The sequence below is a fragment of the Euprymna scolopes genome, chromosome 43, assembly GCF_053919585.1.
Source record: "Euprymna scolopes isolate OS-2025 chromosome 43, ASM5391958v1, whole genome shotgun sequence".
Lineage (NCBI taxonomy): Eukaryota > Metazoa > Mollusca > Cephalopoda > Sepiida > Sepiolidae > Euprymna > Euprymna scolopes.
This window is the reverse complement of record NC_136524.1, coordinates 60431461-60450165: the sequence shown is the minus strand read 5'-3', so window position 1 is coordinate 60450165 and position 18705 is coordinate 60431461. Positions and strand designations below refer to the sequence as shown.

The following is an 18705-nucleotide window of genomic DNA, read 5'->3' as shown; positions in this document are numbered from 1 at the left end:
ACTCCTATTCATTTTTTCCAACATTACCATACCATTGAAGTCTACTGTTCTGCACATGTCTCTCTATACTGTTTTGATTTAATATTCCAAGATCCAGGTCTAAACTTGTCTTTAAGACACATAACATATCCATACCATGCATATCTTCAAACATCACTGGTAAAGTTTTACTTCCATACAACATCAAACTGTATACATATGCCTGATAGACTCTTCTCTCGATAAACACTGGTAATACTCTGCTGCTTAGTAATGGCAGAAGTTTTTTTAACTTGCTCCATCGATTAAGAATTCTTGCAAGCATACTAGCATTTGCTCCACCCTGCACTCCAATGATCTGACTAAGGCAATAAAATTTCTGAACGATAACCTTGCCATTCAAATATAGTTTTGATCTTATATTTAAAGCTAAAATCATGTTTTACAAGTTAGAACTGGCTTATAGCATTGTGCAATCATTCTTAACATGACCAATTATTTACAACATTGCCAAAACAAGTAGGAACTTGTTAAATTGTGGAGGTTATCTTTGGGTATTGAGTTCAACCCTGGCGTAATTCTTAAGTTCTTTTTGTTTTTTCAAAAGCAATTTAACAAGTTAACTTAACCGCAGAACTCTTAAGAAATGTTTGGGCTTAAAATTATATGACCATTCTTGAGCTCAACATGTTACCTGAAGAAGGCTAGACAACGGAAGAGCTAAAAGAATGAAAAGGAAACTAGTTTCAAAACGGAATACTAACAAAAGTTCCTCATTCCAAAAATAAAAGTTTATCTCCCTGGAAAGCAAGAGAAAACATTTGCTATGTAAAGTATGAAGGTAATCAAAGTACTGTAATGAGATAAGTTTGGAAATTCTGCTTGAGTTGTAAGAACCTTAATTAGGTCGGATAGTCCTAAAACGAATTTGAAGACCTTATTCCAAGCTATAAAGACATTCAATGGTATTAGTTGATCTGCCGCTCTTAGGACGACAGGCTTGCATGTTGAAAAGATTGGTTGTCAGGTTAACAAGGATAAAGCATCTTAAATGTAATGAAGTCATCAAGGCCCGAAGGCCACTTGAGGATAAGGGTTAATGAGTCTGGTGAGCAATACCAATTGAGAGTGTCAAATGTCCTGGGGTGAATGCTGCTTGGCCCAGCTACTTAAAAGTAATGTGTCGACCGAGCTGTAGACACTCGGCTCCAGAGACAGAGACAAAAAATAAAGAAAAAAGAAAAAAAGTAGCCCTTAGATTCAGAAAGCTGTTTCTTTTAATTTCTATTTCTGCCACAGTAAGCACAGTACACGAGTATTCAAGAGAAAGTTTTGCGGCAACACGTGTGAGTATTTGTTTCAACTCTGGCATGATCACAGTGCTTAAAGAACAAGTTCCAGTGTACTGAATTCTACTTTTTAACCATTTGGAAATGCAAAATTAAGACACTTGGTTGGCAGTCGCCATAAAAATAACAGGGAGAGAGCTTATCCTGTCATTACCAAACAAAATGAGACCTAAAAAACCATAACATTAAGGAAAGTTACTCTTTGGAAAAAGAGTTTTTTGTTAAGTCCCTTTTACTATAATGAACATAGTTATCCGATTCAATCCGATTCATAACCAGTAATGTATGAATGAAAAGTTGCCTTCCTAAGTTGCCTTCCTAAGTTGTTTTGTTTTTTACTTTTTTTTGGGGGGGGGGGTGAGGGCGAGATTTTGCCATCCTTTCACACACAGTAATTTGTATTCTCAAATGGTCACCCACCTGATACAGGCCAGGCTCAATGCTGTTTAGCTTTGATAATCTTACAATAATACCCGTGTTCAACATGCGATATGGCATAAATGTACAACAGAGTTATCTTTACAATCATTGTTTCCACTTCACTTCCGGTTGCCCCTCTTCATGTTAATTTTTTGTTTAAATCATTATTTAGAAAAGCTTTCTTAACATGGGGGAGATGGTGAGGGCTTTCTTTACCTAATCTGTACAATTTAATAAACAAGGGATACTGTAAGAATTGCATTAAAAACATAGGAGCAACCGGAGGCGAAGTGCAAACAATAATCATAAAGATAACCCAAAACACAAACACACACAAAGAATGAAAAGTAGAACAATGTAACCTTTAAAAAAGAAACCACATTACTATGTGGATATGAAAAGAATGGCATTTTAATAATAAGGCATCCCATTACCATATCGAACAGAGAAGGAAAATAACAGCAAGTTTCACAACAATTATAAAGATCTGAAAACCTGGAATCAAATGCCGAACTATAAATAAGGAAAATGTATATCTGAAAATGTGATGGTTTTAGAAGATATAAAATCTAATCTATGTAGAATATGTATTAGCGCTCTTTACTTTATATTTGAAAGACATCACTATGTGTTTAGAAAAAAAAGGAGGGGAGGGATAAACTATGAACAAGTAAATCTTTCAAGAAAAGAAAGAGGGTAAAAAAAAAAATAAATAAAAAAAATGGACAGAAAACTGAAGCAATTAAGATTTAATTATAAAAAAGAAAACAAATCCTGTGAAAGCATCTACCATGAAGGAAAAACACTGTCAGTATTAGTATGTAGAAAAGAAACCCAGACTTACTTTTTGACATTTTTGCTGGAAGTAAAAACCATAAAATTATTAACATTTTTCACAAAAGAATATCGTTATTTTACTAGAATAAAAAAGTAAATTATGTACAAGCTGGGTTTAAAAAAAAACAAAAAAAAAAAAAACAAAAAAAAAAACTTGTCTATTGATCCTTTTATTCAATTTTTTGTTTATTATATTTTAATAAAAAGAACCAAACACTGATTTCCACAGTATTTTTAATTCTGAGTTTTCAATTAAGGTAGAAAAAAAAAAAAAAAAAAAAATGTTCAAACACCATTTGTCATTTAACCTTCAGTTAAGTGTAGAGCAAAGTGCAGAGTGATGTCTTTCCTAATGATATTAGTCTATGCATTTCCCCATGCGCTGCCTCCATAGGTTGATGAAAATCAAGTTGCAAGACAAGATACCAGACGGTTTTAACACACACCATGCTGCAACGTTGGGTAGGTCATACATATATGCCACATGTCAGATTCAAGATTCCCCAAAGAATTCCTTTATGATGAGCTGTCCAAAAGAACCGTAGGACAGCAGAAATGGTTCAAGGACAGCTAGAAGGTGTCTTTAAAAACGGTTTGGTTTGTATTCCAACTTATGGGGAAAAATAGATGTTCCTGGTATACCACAAGCCACAATTACAGTCATGATTTTGATTAAGGAATCTGCACACATTGAAGAATTCAAGAAAAAGAGATCAGTCAGCACCCCTGTTACTGAATCATTTTAGAGGTGCCCTAAATGTGGGAGATACATCGGAGCTTGTCTTGAACTGATGAAACATCCCCAGACCCACAAAATTGCCTGATCATGGTCATCTTTGCAAGCAATGGAAAAATATTATCAGTTTATGTAAATACGAGACTTAAACAAGAATTTTTAACAAAAAAAAAATTATGCGTATCCACCAATAAAATATTGCTTATTATAGAGATGAGTGGCCAATGGAAAAAAACAGCTGAAATAGAAAGTTTCCCAACGCGTGTGTTGATATAGAGGGTAGCACAAAAAACTAAATACAACTTAAGACAGTGTGCAGGTAGGAGGGAAAGGAGACGAGAAATTGATAAAACAAAAGTTTCATAACTACCCTAAGGATCATAAATTTTTTCACGATAAAATTAATATTTTCAGTTTTCAGAGAGAACTGCCATGAGAGGGAAGAAGAAAAGAAAGCAAAGCAAGGTAAGATGAAGAAATGACAACGAATAAAAAAACAAATGGAGAAAAAAAAAGGAGTGAAAGAAAGGAAAAGAATCTCCATTCTAATAGGTTTCGCATATCCTATTGTCACAATGTAGCATCTGTGTATGTTTTACAAGTACTTTAATGGAATGTGCTCTAATAAACTCAAAGCACTTATGCCCCCCCCCAAACTAACCCAACCGGTGATAAAATCTATCTCATTCACTATCAGGGTTTGTAAATGTCAGAAAGCCTTCTAGTTTCTTCCCTCAAACTTTTAAACTTTGGAATTCCCTCCTCATTTCCTGTTTACCTGACTGTACTAACATGCAAAAGTTTAAATGTAATACAAACAACTATCTTGCTGTTTAACTCCTTGCATAGTGCCACTATAGACATAATGAAATCAGTTTTTTTTTTTTTTTTTTTTTTAAAGAAAAATAGTAAATTTCAAGCAAAAGTAAATATTAAACTAGAGTGCTCTAGTGATTTAAGCAGTTGCTTTTTTCTGGATAAAAAAACAAAAAAAACGATTCTGCTTTAAAAGAGAACTCATGTCCCCATTATTAAAGACGGCAAGGAAGTTGACACTTGATTTCTGATGAACTGCCAGATTTGAAGACTATCAAATATGCCAGTTTTCAATTTCTCCATGGTTAATCCTGAAAAAGCCTGGCACAAGTAAGTGAAGCAGAGCCATTGTGAACTGGTTGACTAAGCCGAACTTGATGTGCAGCATTTTATCTGTCCACCAGAGGACTATTGATGATGTTTCTTTCTTTACAAGGCATCGATTCCTCCTGCACAAACAAGTCCTTCCTCTTGGATGCTGAGCATCAACCATTGGAAGATTTTGAGGTTTTATGACTTTAAACTGATCCCGTTTTGACAATATCACCAAGAACTAATGGAACCGAATACTTCTTGTCATTAAAATAATCATTTCCAATCAAAACATGGCATTTTACCCCAACCAACTTCTAAAATGCTTCACACATACATACATGTGAGCAAAAACGTAAAAAAACATGTGACTATAATAAAAAACTTGAGCAATCTAATTTTTTCATTTAGTCGTCCTAAATCAGTAAAAAAAAAAAAAAAAAAAACACACACACAAACAAATCTGTTGTTGACAGTGTAATTTTTAAAAAAGTTTGGCATTTGTGTACTATAATTAGATATAAAAATAAATACATTTTAAGTAAAAAAAACATTGTATAATTATATGTCATGCATTATAATTGTATGTAACTGCATGCCTTGTTGAAATTAATAAAAATTGCCAAAATTACAAAAAGAATTTTAAAATGATCAAATAGAAAAATATTTACAAGAAAAAATAAAATTTATCAAACAATGCAGTTTTATTGGTTTCTTTTATTACAGACAATTCTATATGACAAGCTGATTTATCTCCCTTGTTTGCATCTAACTTTTGCAATTTCAAATTAGAAAATGGCTGATCAACAATATACAATTTTTTTTCTTTTTTCGTATAAAACAGCCCTAACGTATCTACTTGATTATTTTTTTTTTAGTTTTTTAATTTAATTTTAACATGACACATCAGTACATAAGTGTTTTTACTTAAAATGCATTTTGTTTTTAATCATACACTGCACAAGCACTAAAAGTTTTCATGGAAAATAAGAAAATCTGCATAGGTTTAAGTATTCTACGCCTGGCTTTGAATGCTATGTTATCGATCATGTGACTATCTTTCTCTCTCTCTCAGACATTGAATGTAACTGTTTAAACAACCTATACCTCATTTGATTTGCCTTTTATTCCTCTATAATTTTACCTGTTCATATTTGACTTAATAGAAATATCTTAGTGTTCACATCAATTTAAAAAATTAACTTCAAATCGAGAAGGCAAAAAAAAAAAAAAACTCCACACCATGGAAGATTGTTATTTAAATGTAACTTTAGAACATTAATAAGACACGAATACAACAGGAACACAATATTTAGTAGCATAGCCCTTCTATAATTTGACAGTCTGCAAATTTTGGGGTATTCTCTTTAATTAGTCTGCAGCAATATTCTGGTGAAAGGGCATCCCACTTCTAATTTTTGTCCAAAGTTCTTACAGATTGGAAATTTTATTATTGCGTAGCTGTTGCTTGATGTAATGCCATATGTTTTCGATAGGATTAAGGTCTAGAGATTGTGCAGACCAATCCAAATACAATATCATGCTCTTCAAAAAACCTCTTTACATTGCCAGATGTGTGAATGGGAGCATTAACCTGCATGAAGATGGGATTATCATTCAAATTCCAACCGAAGTAGGATAGAAAATGCTAAGTCAACATATTAATGTCGAATTAATTTGACCTTGCAAGCGAACTATAGGCCCTCGACCATTGGCACTAATAACACCCAACACCAAAACTGAACCTCCATCACCTTGCAGCTTTGAAACTGTACACTTAGGATTAAATTCTTCGCCCTTCCTTCGGACGTACTGCCTACCATCACCGTCTAGCCTATTGAACTTGCTTTCATCGCTAAAATTCACTTTTAACTGATATGGAGCGTCATGATCCTCATTGCATCTGACGAAGTCCAGAGGCACTTCCTGTTCTTTACAGAAATCATTGGCTTGTGTCTTTCAACACAGCCTCATGAATGAAATTCTTTCAATCTGTTCTTAACTGCAGAAAGAAAAAACTTGACAAGATTATACTGTTGTTGGATTTGGAGAGCCATTTCAAATTTGTTTCTGAGGAGGCTGCGGATCTTGAAAGCATTGTTTTCCTTGTAAGAAGTCTAGGACGACCAGATTTAGAGCCATCACAAACACTGCCGGTGTTTTGGTACTTTTGCACAGTCATTTGTACTGTTTTCTCATCACATTTCAATCTGCGGACGATTTTTCGGTTGGATAAACCAGAAAGGTGGGGATTAATAAGCTCCTGACAATCACCAAGAGAAAGTCAAGTCATATGCACTAAATTTTATGTTGTTTAACCTGGAACAACAACAATTATGATTAGAGATGCTTTGTTGCCTAGAAGATGAATATTTTAAACTGGTTTTCAGCTCATTTGTTGCTGCGGAGTTTCTTTCTGCCTTCTCGATTTTTTAAATTGACATGAACACTAAAATACTTCAATTAAAAATCAAATATGAACAGGTAAAATTATAGAGGAATAAAAGGCCAATCAAATGAGGTATAGGTTGTTAAAAGAGTTACATTAAATTTAGATTAAATTTGTGGATCTTGAAAAAAAAATAACAAGTGCAGATTCTCTTTTTTGTGGCACTGTATATACATTTGCCCACACGCACATCTATTTAAGAAACATTATAAACACTAGATGATCAGATATACAAACTGGCATTAATATTCACACTAGACATAATCGCATGTATCGATATTTACATACTCAACTTCCTAGAGACAAGACAGACAGTGATACAAGCATATGAACATAGACGACATCTGAACACATAAATATATGCACTTTATATATAGTCATTATATAGAGCCGCTAAAAATAACATAGGAACTATGCGTGTATGTGTACAGACACTTGCAGAAATTAACTAATGTATTATGTCTAGAAATATGCATAAATGGAGGGACTAGTGTATATGTGTGCATGTAGATATATGGAAGCATATGCATGGGTGTGAACATAGGGAGGTATACATATAAATGCATGAGGGGGGGGGCATAGATATATGAAAGCGTAGAGTGAAGTATGTACATGGATAGATGTTCGAATATGGTTTTATATCAAGATTGAGTGTATATGTGCATGAGTTTATGCATATTACATATATGAGGGTATGTGATCAAGGATGACATACCCTCATATACGTTTATGCAACATTTAGGGATGCTGTCTTGTAAGAAAGCACTTGAGCAAAATGTGTGTGTGTATTATATATATATATATATATATATATATATGCATATATATATGGCATAATCATGTTGACACACTAGTTGTCATCAAATCACCGAAGTTAAGCAACATTAGCTAGTTCAAGATGGGTGATCGTTTGAGAATTCTAGGTGATCTCCGTTTATCTCGGCATTGTTTCTAGTTGTCTTGAACCTCCATTGCTACTGATATTTAAGAATGCTGACTCAGGAGAAGTGTGGTTGGAGTTTGTGCAACTCTTACCACAAAAATTCCATGTGTAAACACCCTTACAGTGGGTATCCATAGTCTGTCAAGACTGAAGGAAGCTACAATGTGCATATGTAAATGTGAAGATGCATAGGTAGGTGTGTAGATATACATGTACATAGATGTGCATATAAGGATGATTAGAACATATGAATAGATATGTAAATATCTAAGTGTGAATCTATGTATGCATATGTATGTGTGTGTGTATATATATATAGATAGAGAGAGAGAGAGAGGCATAGATATTGGCATATATAGGTAGATATGGATACTTGTACAGATGTAGATATGTAGCTCTGGGCCCTCTACCACAATTAAGTTCTGGATAGGTACATGCATGTTTGCCAAATAGATATTACAAAATATGAAGACAACATCTGCTAAACAGAATGGTAAACCACAATAATCCAGATAAATTATCAATTTATCTTTAATATATATATATATATATATATATATATATATATATATATATGCACACTTTTTTTTTTTTTTAGAGACAATTACCATACTATATTTTTAATTGTATTTTCAAGTTAAAAAAGATATAAAACTTGAATTTATTAAATTGTTAGGTGAAAGCACAGAATAGTTACAAAACGCCCTCCTCTTCCCATGTTGAGAATGAGCAAACATTATTTCAACACTAACTTCTCTGCAGAAGTACCTATATTTCTTTTAATTATTCTATCTCTGGATTTAACTAGATATACCAACAACACTTTTGCAATTTAATAGTAATTAAAACTTAATGATATGAAATGAAACTATAATATCTGTTATGGCTTTCAGATTCAAATTATTTAAAGGAGTTACGTATCATAACATATTAGGCCAAAGTGTGTGAGGGAGCAGTTAAAATCTAACCTGGGTTGGTACCAATACTGAATTTTAGACAGAAGTGTCAAACATTCCTCCAGTTCTCCAACCTCCATTCCTTGTAATACCAAAACGATAGAAAAGTTCTCATTCTTCAGTTAAACCATCGCTGGCTTATCCCCAGCTGAGCATGATCCTCGTAAATAAAAGCAGTTACTAAAAGTCACGTGAACTGCTAACATCACAAAATCCTCACCTGAGCATGACCTCATAAATAAAAGCAGTTACTAAAGTCATGTGAACTGTTAACTTAACAAAATAAAGTTCAACTGCCATAGACCCACGGTACTGACTATTACAAAATTTTCTGTTTCCATTCTCAAAGAAATTGACAAGGAATTCATAAAACTCGTCTAAAACTCAATTTTATTTTCTGATAAAAAATTAAAGTGTATTTAATTACTAATTCACACCCGATCTTGATTTTAAGTTAAAAAATGCACAAATTTTCAAGTAACTTTTAAATGAGCTTTTTTTAGAAACTTTTTTCTTGATAATACAGCAAACATTAGATTAAATTATTTATCTTTTAATCGTATACTTTATTATATGGACCTAAAAAAAAAAAATAAATAAAAAGTCAATTTTTGGTCAGAAAGTTAAAAATGTAACATTTTTTTTAGTTTTTAAATCTATTACACTTTTTTTTTTTTTTTTTTTTTTTTTTTTTTACATATCTGATTTTCAATAACAAACTTAGCAAAAGTTTATCCTCAACTGTGACTTAAAGACAAGAGTTTTATTTTGTTAATTTATTTCTTTAAAATGCATTAAATTCTGCTAAAACTTATTTTTGCGTGCATATATAAAAGTGTTCCAAGTTATTTCTGTTAGGAATTTTTTTGCATAATATTTTTTTAAAAAGTAATGTGTATCCTCATTCAAAAGTCTAGAAATACAAACATTTCCATAAAAAAAACTAAACTGTTTATATATTTATTTTCTAAATATTTTTCAATTTTTTGTACAAACAAGTTTAATTAATGAATTTTATGTTATAAACCAGTTTTTGGTAGTTGTGCAGAATACAGACCATGCTGAAATAATGTTATCATTTAGAAATCCATTCCTAAATAAATTATCCAACAGGTTTTTCTAGACAAAGAGGCATCTACAAACTAGTGTTCAGAAAATCGATGGTGTCACACACACACACACACACACTGAGAGTGCAACTGATAGTTGTAGAATGTCAGAGTTTGCGTCTTGTGTTTTTTTTTATACTTGTGAATCCATATGCCCCCACCCTTCCTAAGCAGCCACCAATTTGAGAGATGGTGACACATCCAGGAAAGAACATGAAAGGGAAGACCATGAAAGCTGCATAGAGACAATATTGTGCATACAAAATTTGAACAACATTAACATTATTTCAGATAAAAAAAAAAAAATTTCCCATCACTAAAAGTCTTAATCCAAAGAAGAAAAAGAAAACTATTGACACAAGTGAAAAATTTTATATTTATAAAAAAGAAATTTTAATTTTAAAATATTCAAATTTTATCAAAATAACACAAAAACATAAAGGGTATTCTAAGTTAAAATTGAATAGTGTCAGGCCATTCACATTTGATTTGCTAGAAATCCTAAGGATCAATGACATCATGCCAAATAAAATGTAATGATCAGTTATAAGAAACAGATTTTTGAAGGTTGGAGGTGCAATCCTCAGTGGGGGTGCAATATTAAAAATACAATTACAAATTACTTAAGACTTCTATCCGGTCATGGCTGATGGAAGGAGAGAAAGCTACCCTTGTGGATTAAATAAAGTTTTCCATTTGAAATTCTGTACATGTTCCTCAAGTTCGATAAGACATATCTGAAGAAGGTCAGAGATTACATCAGCTGAAACATTGTAAGAATAACGTGCAAAAGAAAAAAAAAAGTCTATAATGAAAAAATATATATAATGAAAAAAAAAATGGGTTTGAGATACAGATTAAATATAGAACAAATAAAAATGTTCGTAAAAGAATTTTGTGACAAAAGGGTGATTTTACTATGAATTTAATACATAAAATTATTATGGAAAGAAAAAAAAAAGTTTTATGATATGCCCAATCTTTTTTTTTTTAAAACAGAAACAGTTATTGTATATTTTTTAATTTTTTACACTCCCCCTTCCCCCTTTTATAACAAAGTAAATGTATAAAAATCATATCCTGGTTCATCTGTGAAGGAGAAGACACATTATCACAAAATAATTTTGTGCTTTCAAAAATGTTCATCATTTGATTTGTAGACTTCCTCTTTTTTCGATTGAAGCCAAAACGTACAAAATAAAAAAAAATAAAAAATTTAAACACAAAAATAAAAAAGTCATCTTGTACTTTAAATTACTATTTGATCATTTACCAAATCGAGTAAACAAGAACCACCTGTGTAGATTAGTGATCTTTTAAACCACCACATTTCAGGTTTCATGTCGAAATTAATATAAATTACAAGAATTACAAAAAAAATTATCCAGTAGATGTACTAGATTATTTTAACAAAAAAAAAAAAAAAAAAAAAAAAAAAATCCGTAATTACATTCTTTTTTAAAATGGTGAACACTTAATGTAAGTAAAGAGCTTTTTTTTTTCTTTTTTTTTTTTTTACAAAGGAATCATTACTTACCAAGGCACAAAGGTCACGGTCACTCGAGGATAAGGGTTAAAGAGTGTACAGTGGTCAAAAGGACAATATCATAGTTATTGTTAGAAGTGTAAATTTGGTTAGTTTGCCATACTGAATTGGTTGCACAACTCTTCTACATCAAAACATACAATAAAGCTCAATAATTCAATAAATTCTATTTTAACTTGTAATTATGTCTCTACTGGATTATTTTTTGTAGTTTTTGTAATTTATACTAATTTGACATAAGTATGTAATGTTTTCACCTGAAATGCGTAGATTTAAAAAAAATCAATGATCTGCATAAGCATAAGACAATTGGGATGGAAGATGTGGAGAAAATATGTCCAGATGGAGAGGCTACTGAGGTTGTAGAGGTATTTTGTTATCTGGGTGGTACAATGGAAGAACACGGAGAGATGATAATCAGTTTGCGTTCAGAAGTTTTGTTATCCTGGTGACATCATTCAAGTACAGGGAAGGGCAAGGTGCTAATTTTATTCAAAGAGTTAGGAATGGATGGAGTAGGTTCAGGGAACTTCTGCCATTGGTAACCAACAGAGCGTTACCATTGTCAATCAAAGAGTATCAGGCATGTGTATGCCGTGTGATGATGTATGAAAGTAGAATCTGACCAGTGAGAGTTAAAGACATGTGTTGCATGGAGAGAAGCATTATGAGAATGGTATGATGGATGTGGATAATGAGAGTCTTAAAGGCAGGCTTAGATCTGATGACCCCAGAGGAAGATTACAACAGTATATAGAGATGCGTACAGGACGAGACTTTGATGGTATGAGCATATTGAAAGAACGGATGAAATTTGTAGTGTTAGTAGATATAGAACAGTTGAGGTAGCAGGGTCAGCCCAAAGAAAACATGGGAGGAAGTGATGAAGATGAACGAGAAAGAGAGAGAAGAATACATAAAGGGTAGAGATAGGTTAGTTTTTAAGTCAATTTTGCAAAGCTGTTTCTAACACGTTAGCATGTAAAATGGGCGTTAAACTAAATTTCATTTTAATGGAAAACAGCAAGATTTTACAAATAATACATCTGCTCCAAGGTATATACAAATTTTCAATGTCCATTTTCAAAGACTTTCCAAAATTTTTCAAGGCTTTCTCCAGACAAAATTCAAATTTTCAAAACAAAATTTGATATATTATCAATGACATAAGCCAAACTTAATTGACAACAGGAAAAGTTATTTTCATCAACATACAAAAAAGTATAGCTGTCAACAATCATATTTACATTCTCTAACCCACTTGGATTATTTGGCCAACCAAGCATTATTAAATGTTATTTTTCTCATTGTAGATTGGTTTATGCTGTGTTCATTTTACATTTAAATTTTAAATTTCCGGTATTGTGGATACAAGAGTTATGTTCCTTTATCATGAAACTACTCGATGTTATTAAAATGCAAACACCAGATAGTTATGTGATAAAGGGAGGTAACTCTTGTATCCACAATAGTATGATGTAATTTCAGAACAATGTCTTTAAATTTTGTTTTCAATATTTAAAAAATAGTTTAATAGTATTTTTATTAAAACTTAAAAAATAATTTAGTAGTATTTATTTCGATTTTATTTTGAATAGGGCAACACAAATTTTTACTGAACATAAAATACAATTTTCAAGATATTTTCCATGTAAATAATAGAATTCTATAAGGATTTTTCAAGGTAATAATAGAAATAAAGCCTTTTCCAGGCAAAAGTAAAAATTCAAGGACTTCTCAAGTCTGTACGGACCATGATATTAGGACTATGGCAACAGGTAGAGACTATGTTAACTAAGTTAACTAATGTGAATTTCAGAAGTGTTTGATTAAGTGCATGTTGGGATAGTCTGGCGGCAAAGGCAAATAGACCAGTGCACTTGGCGAGATTGACACAGGAGTTCAGAGGTCAGTTCCCTAGACAAAACATACTAGATGCAGGGTCGATTACATAAGAAATGATCACGTGTTTGAGGATTAGAAAAGAGTTTCAATGTAGTTCATATCAGGGAGGCAGATAGATCCTTACATTGTGTGGGCACATCTAGTCTAAGTGAATCTCCTTGACCAATTTTTAATTAAATAATAAATCAACTTTAGCTTAGCTTTTATAAGGAAGAAATTTTTGGTCTCTTCCCATACAAACAAACTTCTCTCCCCAATAAGACCTTTAAAACTGCCAACAAGTCTCCTTAAGTTTCCATACATAGATTTTATTCATCTGGAGTTGACAGAAGATCATGACCACTAGAGGACCACCAGTCACATACATGGGAAGTGTTACTAAAAAGAACACGAACACGAACACACACACACACACACACACACACACACACACACACGTATGTAGTACAAAAAAAACTTATGATTGCGTTTTTTGATTGCTCACCAGCAATAACCCACAAGTGTAGTGAGTACACGTTTGTGGTGCTTCCTTTGTTTAACTTTTGTTTATGAAAACAACACATCCACGCTGGTTTGTATTGTAAATAAATTTAATCTTTTTCTTTTTATATCATCCTCTCACATTGGTACTAGAACCTTCATTCTGTCCTTTTTCCTTTAAAATATTCTATGTGCAAACAAGCAAGAAAGATCACAGTTTTAGTGTGTGTGTGTGCGAAATATTTTAATTAAAAAATTTTACATTACAGCATCTGTTCAATCACTGTTCGCTAGGCAAAAAACTTGAAGAAAGAGGGGAAGGCGAATTTACTGGTTAATTCACAGTGATAATTTTTCTAGTTTTGAGATTTCAAGAGCACAAAATTCATCTGTCTTAATAGATTTACACTTTCAATAAGTTTGGGACATTTTCAAGAATAAAAAAAAAAAAAATGTGAAATATTGTTATTTGTGCCGATTTTGCTTTTAAATAAACTGCAGTTTATAGAGTTACATACAATTAATATATCAGAGCGACTTATGAATGCAAGATCCTAATAAATATATATTTTGTGCTTGTGTAGATTGATATTTTAAACCAACACATTTCAGATGAAAACATTACTTGTAGGTCATGTGGAAATTTAGTATAAATTTAAAAAAAAAAATAAATAAATAAAAAATATAGGTGCTAGATGTATTTTTAACAAAAATCAGCCACAAGTACGTTTTGAGATTTTTTGTTTAAAAATAGCGGACCCTAAGTTTAAGTTACGGATTATCGCCATTGTTTGCCATACTGAATTGGTTGCACAACTCGTTGCACATTAAAACATACAATAAAACTCAATAAATTTAATTTTTTCTTGTAATTATTTTTCTACAGCTTCATAAATTTTTGGAATTTATACTAATTTCAACATGACACATAAGTATTAATAATACTTTCACTTGAAATATGTTGGTTTAAAAAGTTAATCTACACAAGCATATTTTTTTTATGCTCTTGGGTCACCACTGATCAAGGTTAAGGGTCACCCGAGGATGATTAATGAAATGGAATGTTTATTGGCTGAAAGATGAACAACACTATGAAAGTACTAACATTAATGACATGAACTGAATTATATTTGAGACCTTAATTAACCATGCTCTAGTCCAGCACCTTACAGATGCTAAACTTCTGACCGACCAACAATATGGATTTAGACAAGTCCGTTCCACGGCAGACATCCTCACTGTAATCTCTGAACGCATATACCATTCACTGGACAAAGCGGAAGAGGGCAGAGCGGTAGCTCTAGATATATGTAAGGCTTTTGACAGGGTATGGCATGAGGGTCTCCTCAGGAAGATTAGATCTTACGGTATCACTGGTAGAATACTTAACATAATTAAATCCTTCTTAGATAAGAGAAAAATCCAGGTTGTCCTCGACGGTCGTACATCTAAACAATATGATATAAATGCGGGAGTGCCCAAGGGATCTATCCTTGGACCTCTGCTATTCCTGATATTCATAAATGACCTCCCCGACAAAATTGCCTCTGAGATGGGTATATATGCTGATGACACCACACTCTATAGCAGGCACGACAGGAAAACAAATGAACATATATCTAAAGTAATGGCAGAAACACTAGAGGATGACCTCCAATCAGTAGTGGAATGGGGACAAAAATGGATGGTCACGTTCAATGCCGCCATGACAAAACTGGTTTCATTCAATAATTACAAGAAACCTTCTCTACCACCTATAGCAATGGCCAACGACTCTTTATCTGAGAGTACGTCTCTCAAGCTCCTTGGCCTAACGTTCACAGGAAACATGAGTTGGAACAATTACATCGAGGGCATTGCCAGGGCCGCTGCGAGGAAGGTGGGCTCTCTCTACCGTGCTAGAAAACTTCTAACACCTGAAAGTATCCTGTACCTCTATAAGGTCACTATTCGCCCATGTATGGAGTACTGCTGTCATATTTGGGCTGGTGCATCGGCTACTAGTCTCTCGCTCCTTGACAGGGTTCAAAAGAGAGTCGCAAATCTGATAGGCCCTAAACTGGCATCTAAGCTTCAGCCTCTGTCCCATCGTCGAAACGTTGCTTCCCTCTGCCTGTTCTACAAGTATTATAATGGTGAATGCTCTGAAGAACTGCAAGCACTTGTGCCCCCACGACGTGAACACCCTCGACAGACCCGACAAGCTGCAAAATCCCACTCCCACACTGTAGAGATCTCTAGATGTAAAAGATCTTTCTACTCCAGTAGTTTCTTCCCCAGAACTGCTAGACTTTGGAATTCCATTCCAGGTCACTGCTTCCCCAACTGTACTGACATGCATAAGTTCAAGTGCAACGTGAACCAACATCTCGCTGCCCTAATCCCTACATAGTACCCTAGTAGATGTTTCCCCTGATAGTAGCCCCCTACACCAAAGTGGCAATGTGCCTTGTTTGGGGTGAAAATGTAAAAAAAAAATTAAAAAAAATAAAAAAAAAGTTATGCGGATGCCTTATCACAAGAATTTGTTGACACTGCATTTGAAGATGACCCAGTTGTAGCCTGCAAAGAAACAGTTCCATGATAATGTTCCACAAAAGTTCTATGGAAAAAAAAGCTCTAATCATGGAAATTCCACCTGACATCAGTCACATCGAGGGAGAAAGGAAAGTCTTTTCCTATTGTTATAGATAGAAGAGTTCTTGCTGTGAATGTCAAGGAGGGATCAAAGACAGCAGTTCAGATATACATGAAGGTGCTTGACTAATTCTTTTTTATGGATTGGCATGATGACTAGCTAAGAAAGCTTAGATTTATAGCCTTTAGGAATTATATTCTACAACTAGCGAGGAGGGGGTGTAAAATACACTTAATAATTTTAATTCATGCAGATTTTGTATTTATTATTAGAGAGTCAATTCTCTATTAAATATTATATATATACTAGTAGTGGTTTAAAAAAAACATGATTTGGGTAATATCAGCTAGAATTGAAACAAAGACATTTAGCATTCCAGTCATGTTCCCTACCATTTGAGCTATCAACAGATAAGATTTAAAATTAAACTACTGCAAACTATGGATACATTTGTGCATGCGAAAAGTAATAAAAATGTTAGCAAGTTGAAATGATCATTTTGCATTTCAATTTGCCAACATATTTCTGTTATTCATCCATCCAAACAAAGATTTTACCCGTTATAAACCATTGTTGGTGTATGATGACTATTTCCTGTTTATTTCAGTGTTATGTGACCAGTAGTTTAAGAGTTTATTGGTTAAATGTTTTCTCAGATACACACACACATACAGGCAGACATCTATTATATATATATATGAGTTATTTGTAATGTAAACATTTTATAAGCATAAATTTATTTCTTCCTCCAAAGGAGGAAGTTTCATGGGAATATCAAATTCACAAGCAGTCCCCAATCACATATATATCCTTGTCAGAGGAAATGATGTTATTTTGTTTGTGCAGTTTTTGCAGGGAAGTGTTAACGTCCTAATACATACAGTGCTTGGTGCTGATAAAATATCACCCATCTGGTATTGACCAGACTCAATGTTGCTTAACTTTGGTGATCTAACAAGAACCGTGATCATGTCACACTTGTTTTACTATTGGTATTATGAAAACACGAATTAGTGTTCAGTTCTGGTAATTTAGACTTGACTTATACTATGTGAAAATAAAGATGATTATTTGAATCTCATAAATATACCTCATAATATTAAAAAAAAAAAAAAAATTATACAATCAGAATAGTTTATCTGGGCTTTAGGATATTAAAATAAAAATAACACAAAAATAAAATTATTTAGATATTAACTAAAAAGTATGGTGCTTATTTAGAATCAAACCTATTTTAAAAAACTTAATTGCAAAAAAATCTTTATGATCTATGTACCCATCACAGAACAAAGATGTCATATGCCAAAAATCACGTAAATTGATTAAGTAGTTTTTGTTTTTTTTATTTTATATAGAAAAATCATTTTATGATTTTTAGCAATTTTAATAGGAAATTGCAGCCATTACAAGGCCAATTTTGATCTCAGCCGTTCAAATTAAACTGTCTTCCCTTATTTATAAAACATGGCGTATCAAAACAATTTCTCAATTGGTCATAAAATTTTATTTTCTTAGTTAAAAAAAAAAACAAAAACAAAAAAACTACTTGATTAATTTATGCGATTTTTGGAATATGGTATCTTTATTCCATGGCAGGTATGTACAAAGTTCTTTGAAGACTATTTGTATTTTTGTTTTGAAAATATGTTTAAAAAAAAAAAAAAAAAAAAAAAATATTAGTGATTTAAAAAGAAAATTGACTTACAATGAACTGCCATTTCAAATATGGAAACTGAAAACTCACCTGAAAGAAAATAAAAATTTTTGTTTTAGAATTAAATAAATGAATTGGCAAAATTCAGTTGTAAAAAGTTACATTTCTGGAGGTTAAAGGTTCAATCCTTAGTGTGGGCGACACTTAAAATACAATTAGGAATTACTTAGGATTTCTACCCAATCATGGTTAACAGAACGAGAACATGCTACCCCTGTGGATTGAATAAAGGGTTCCATTCGAAATCATTTGCAGATTCCAGAGTTTGACTGATAAACTTGAATGTTGGCGCTTATATCAACGAAAAACGGTAATTTGAAACATCCAAATGATATGAATAGTTTTGTTTTATTTCCTGGACAAATATTTAGCATTTGTATTAAATGTTATTAAAATGTTCTACAGTGAACTCAATACTGGCAAAAGGAAAATTGGTTGTCCTTACCTCCAATATGTTGACGTGTGCAAATGTAACAGAAAAGCAAAGATATTGACTCGACCAGAAGGGAACCCAAA

At 32.6% G+C, this 18705-nt stretch overlaps 1 protein-coding gene across 7 annotated transcripts in view; it reads right to left on the bottom strand.

Annotated features, from left to right (window-relative positions):
• Window positions 1–18705, bottom strand: part of LOC145268357 (oxysterol-binding protein 1-like) — a 273488-nt gene that overhangs the window by 216466 nt on the left and 38317 nt on the right. For 4 of the 7 annotated variants that reach the window (XM_080123882.1, XM_080123884.1, XM_080123885.1 and 1 more), the window contains exon 2: window positions 2593–2607. The exons of the other annotated variants lie outside the window; for them this stretch is intronic. In XM_080123882.1, coding sequence (XP_079980008.1) covers window positions 2593–2607 — 15 coding nt within the window. The remainder of the gene's footprint in view (window positions 1–2592; window positions 2608–18705) is intronic. 7 annotated transcript variants of the gene reach the window in all.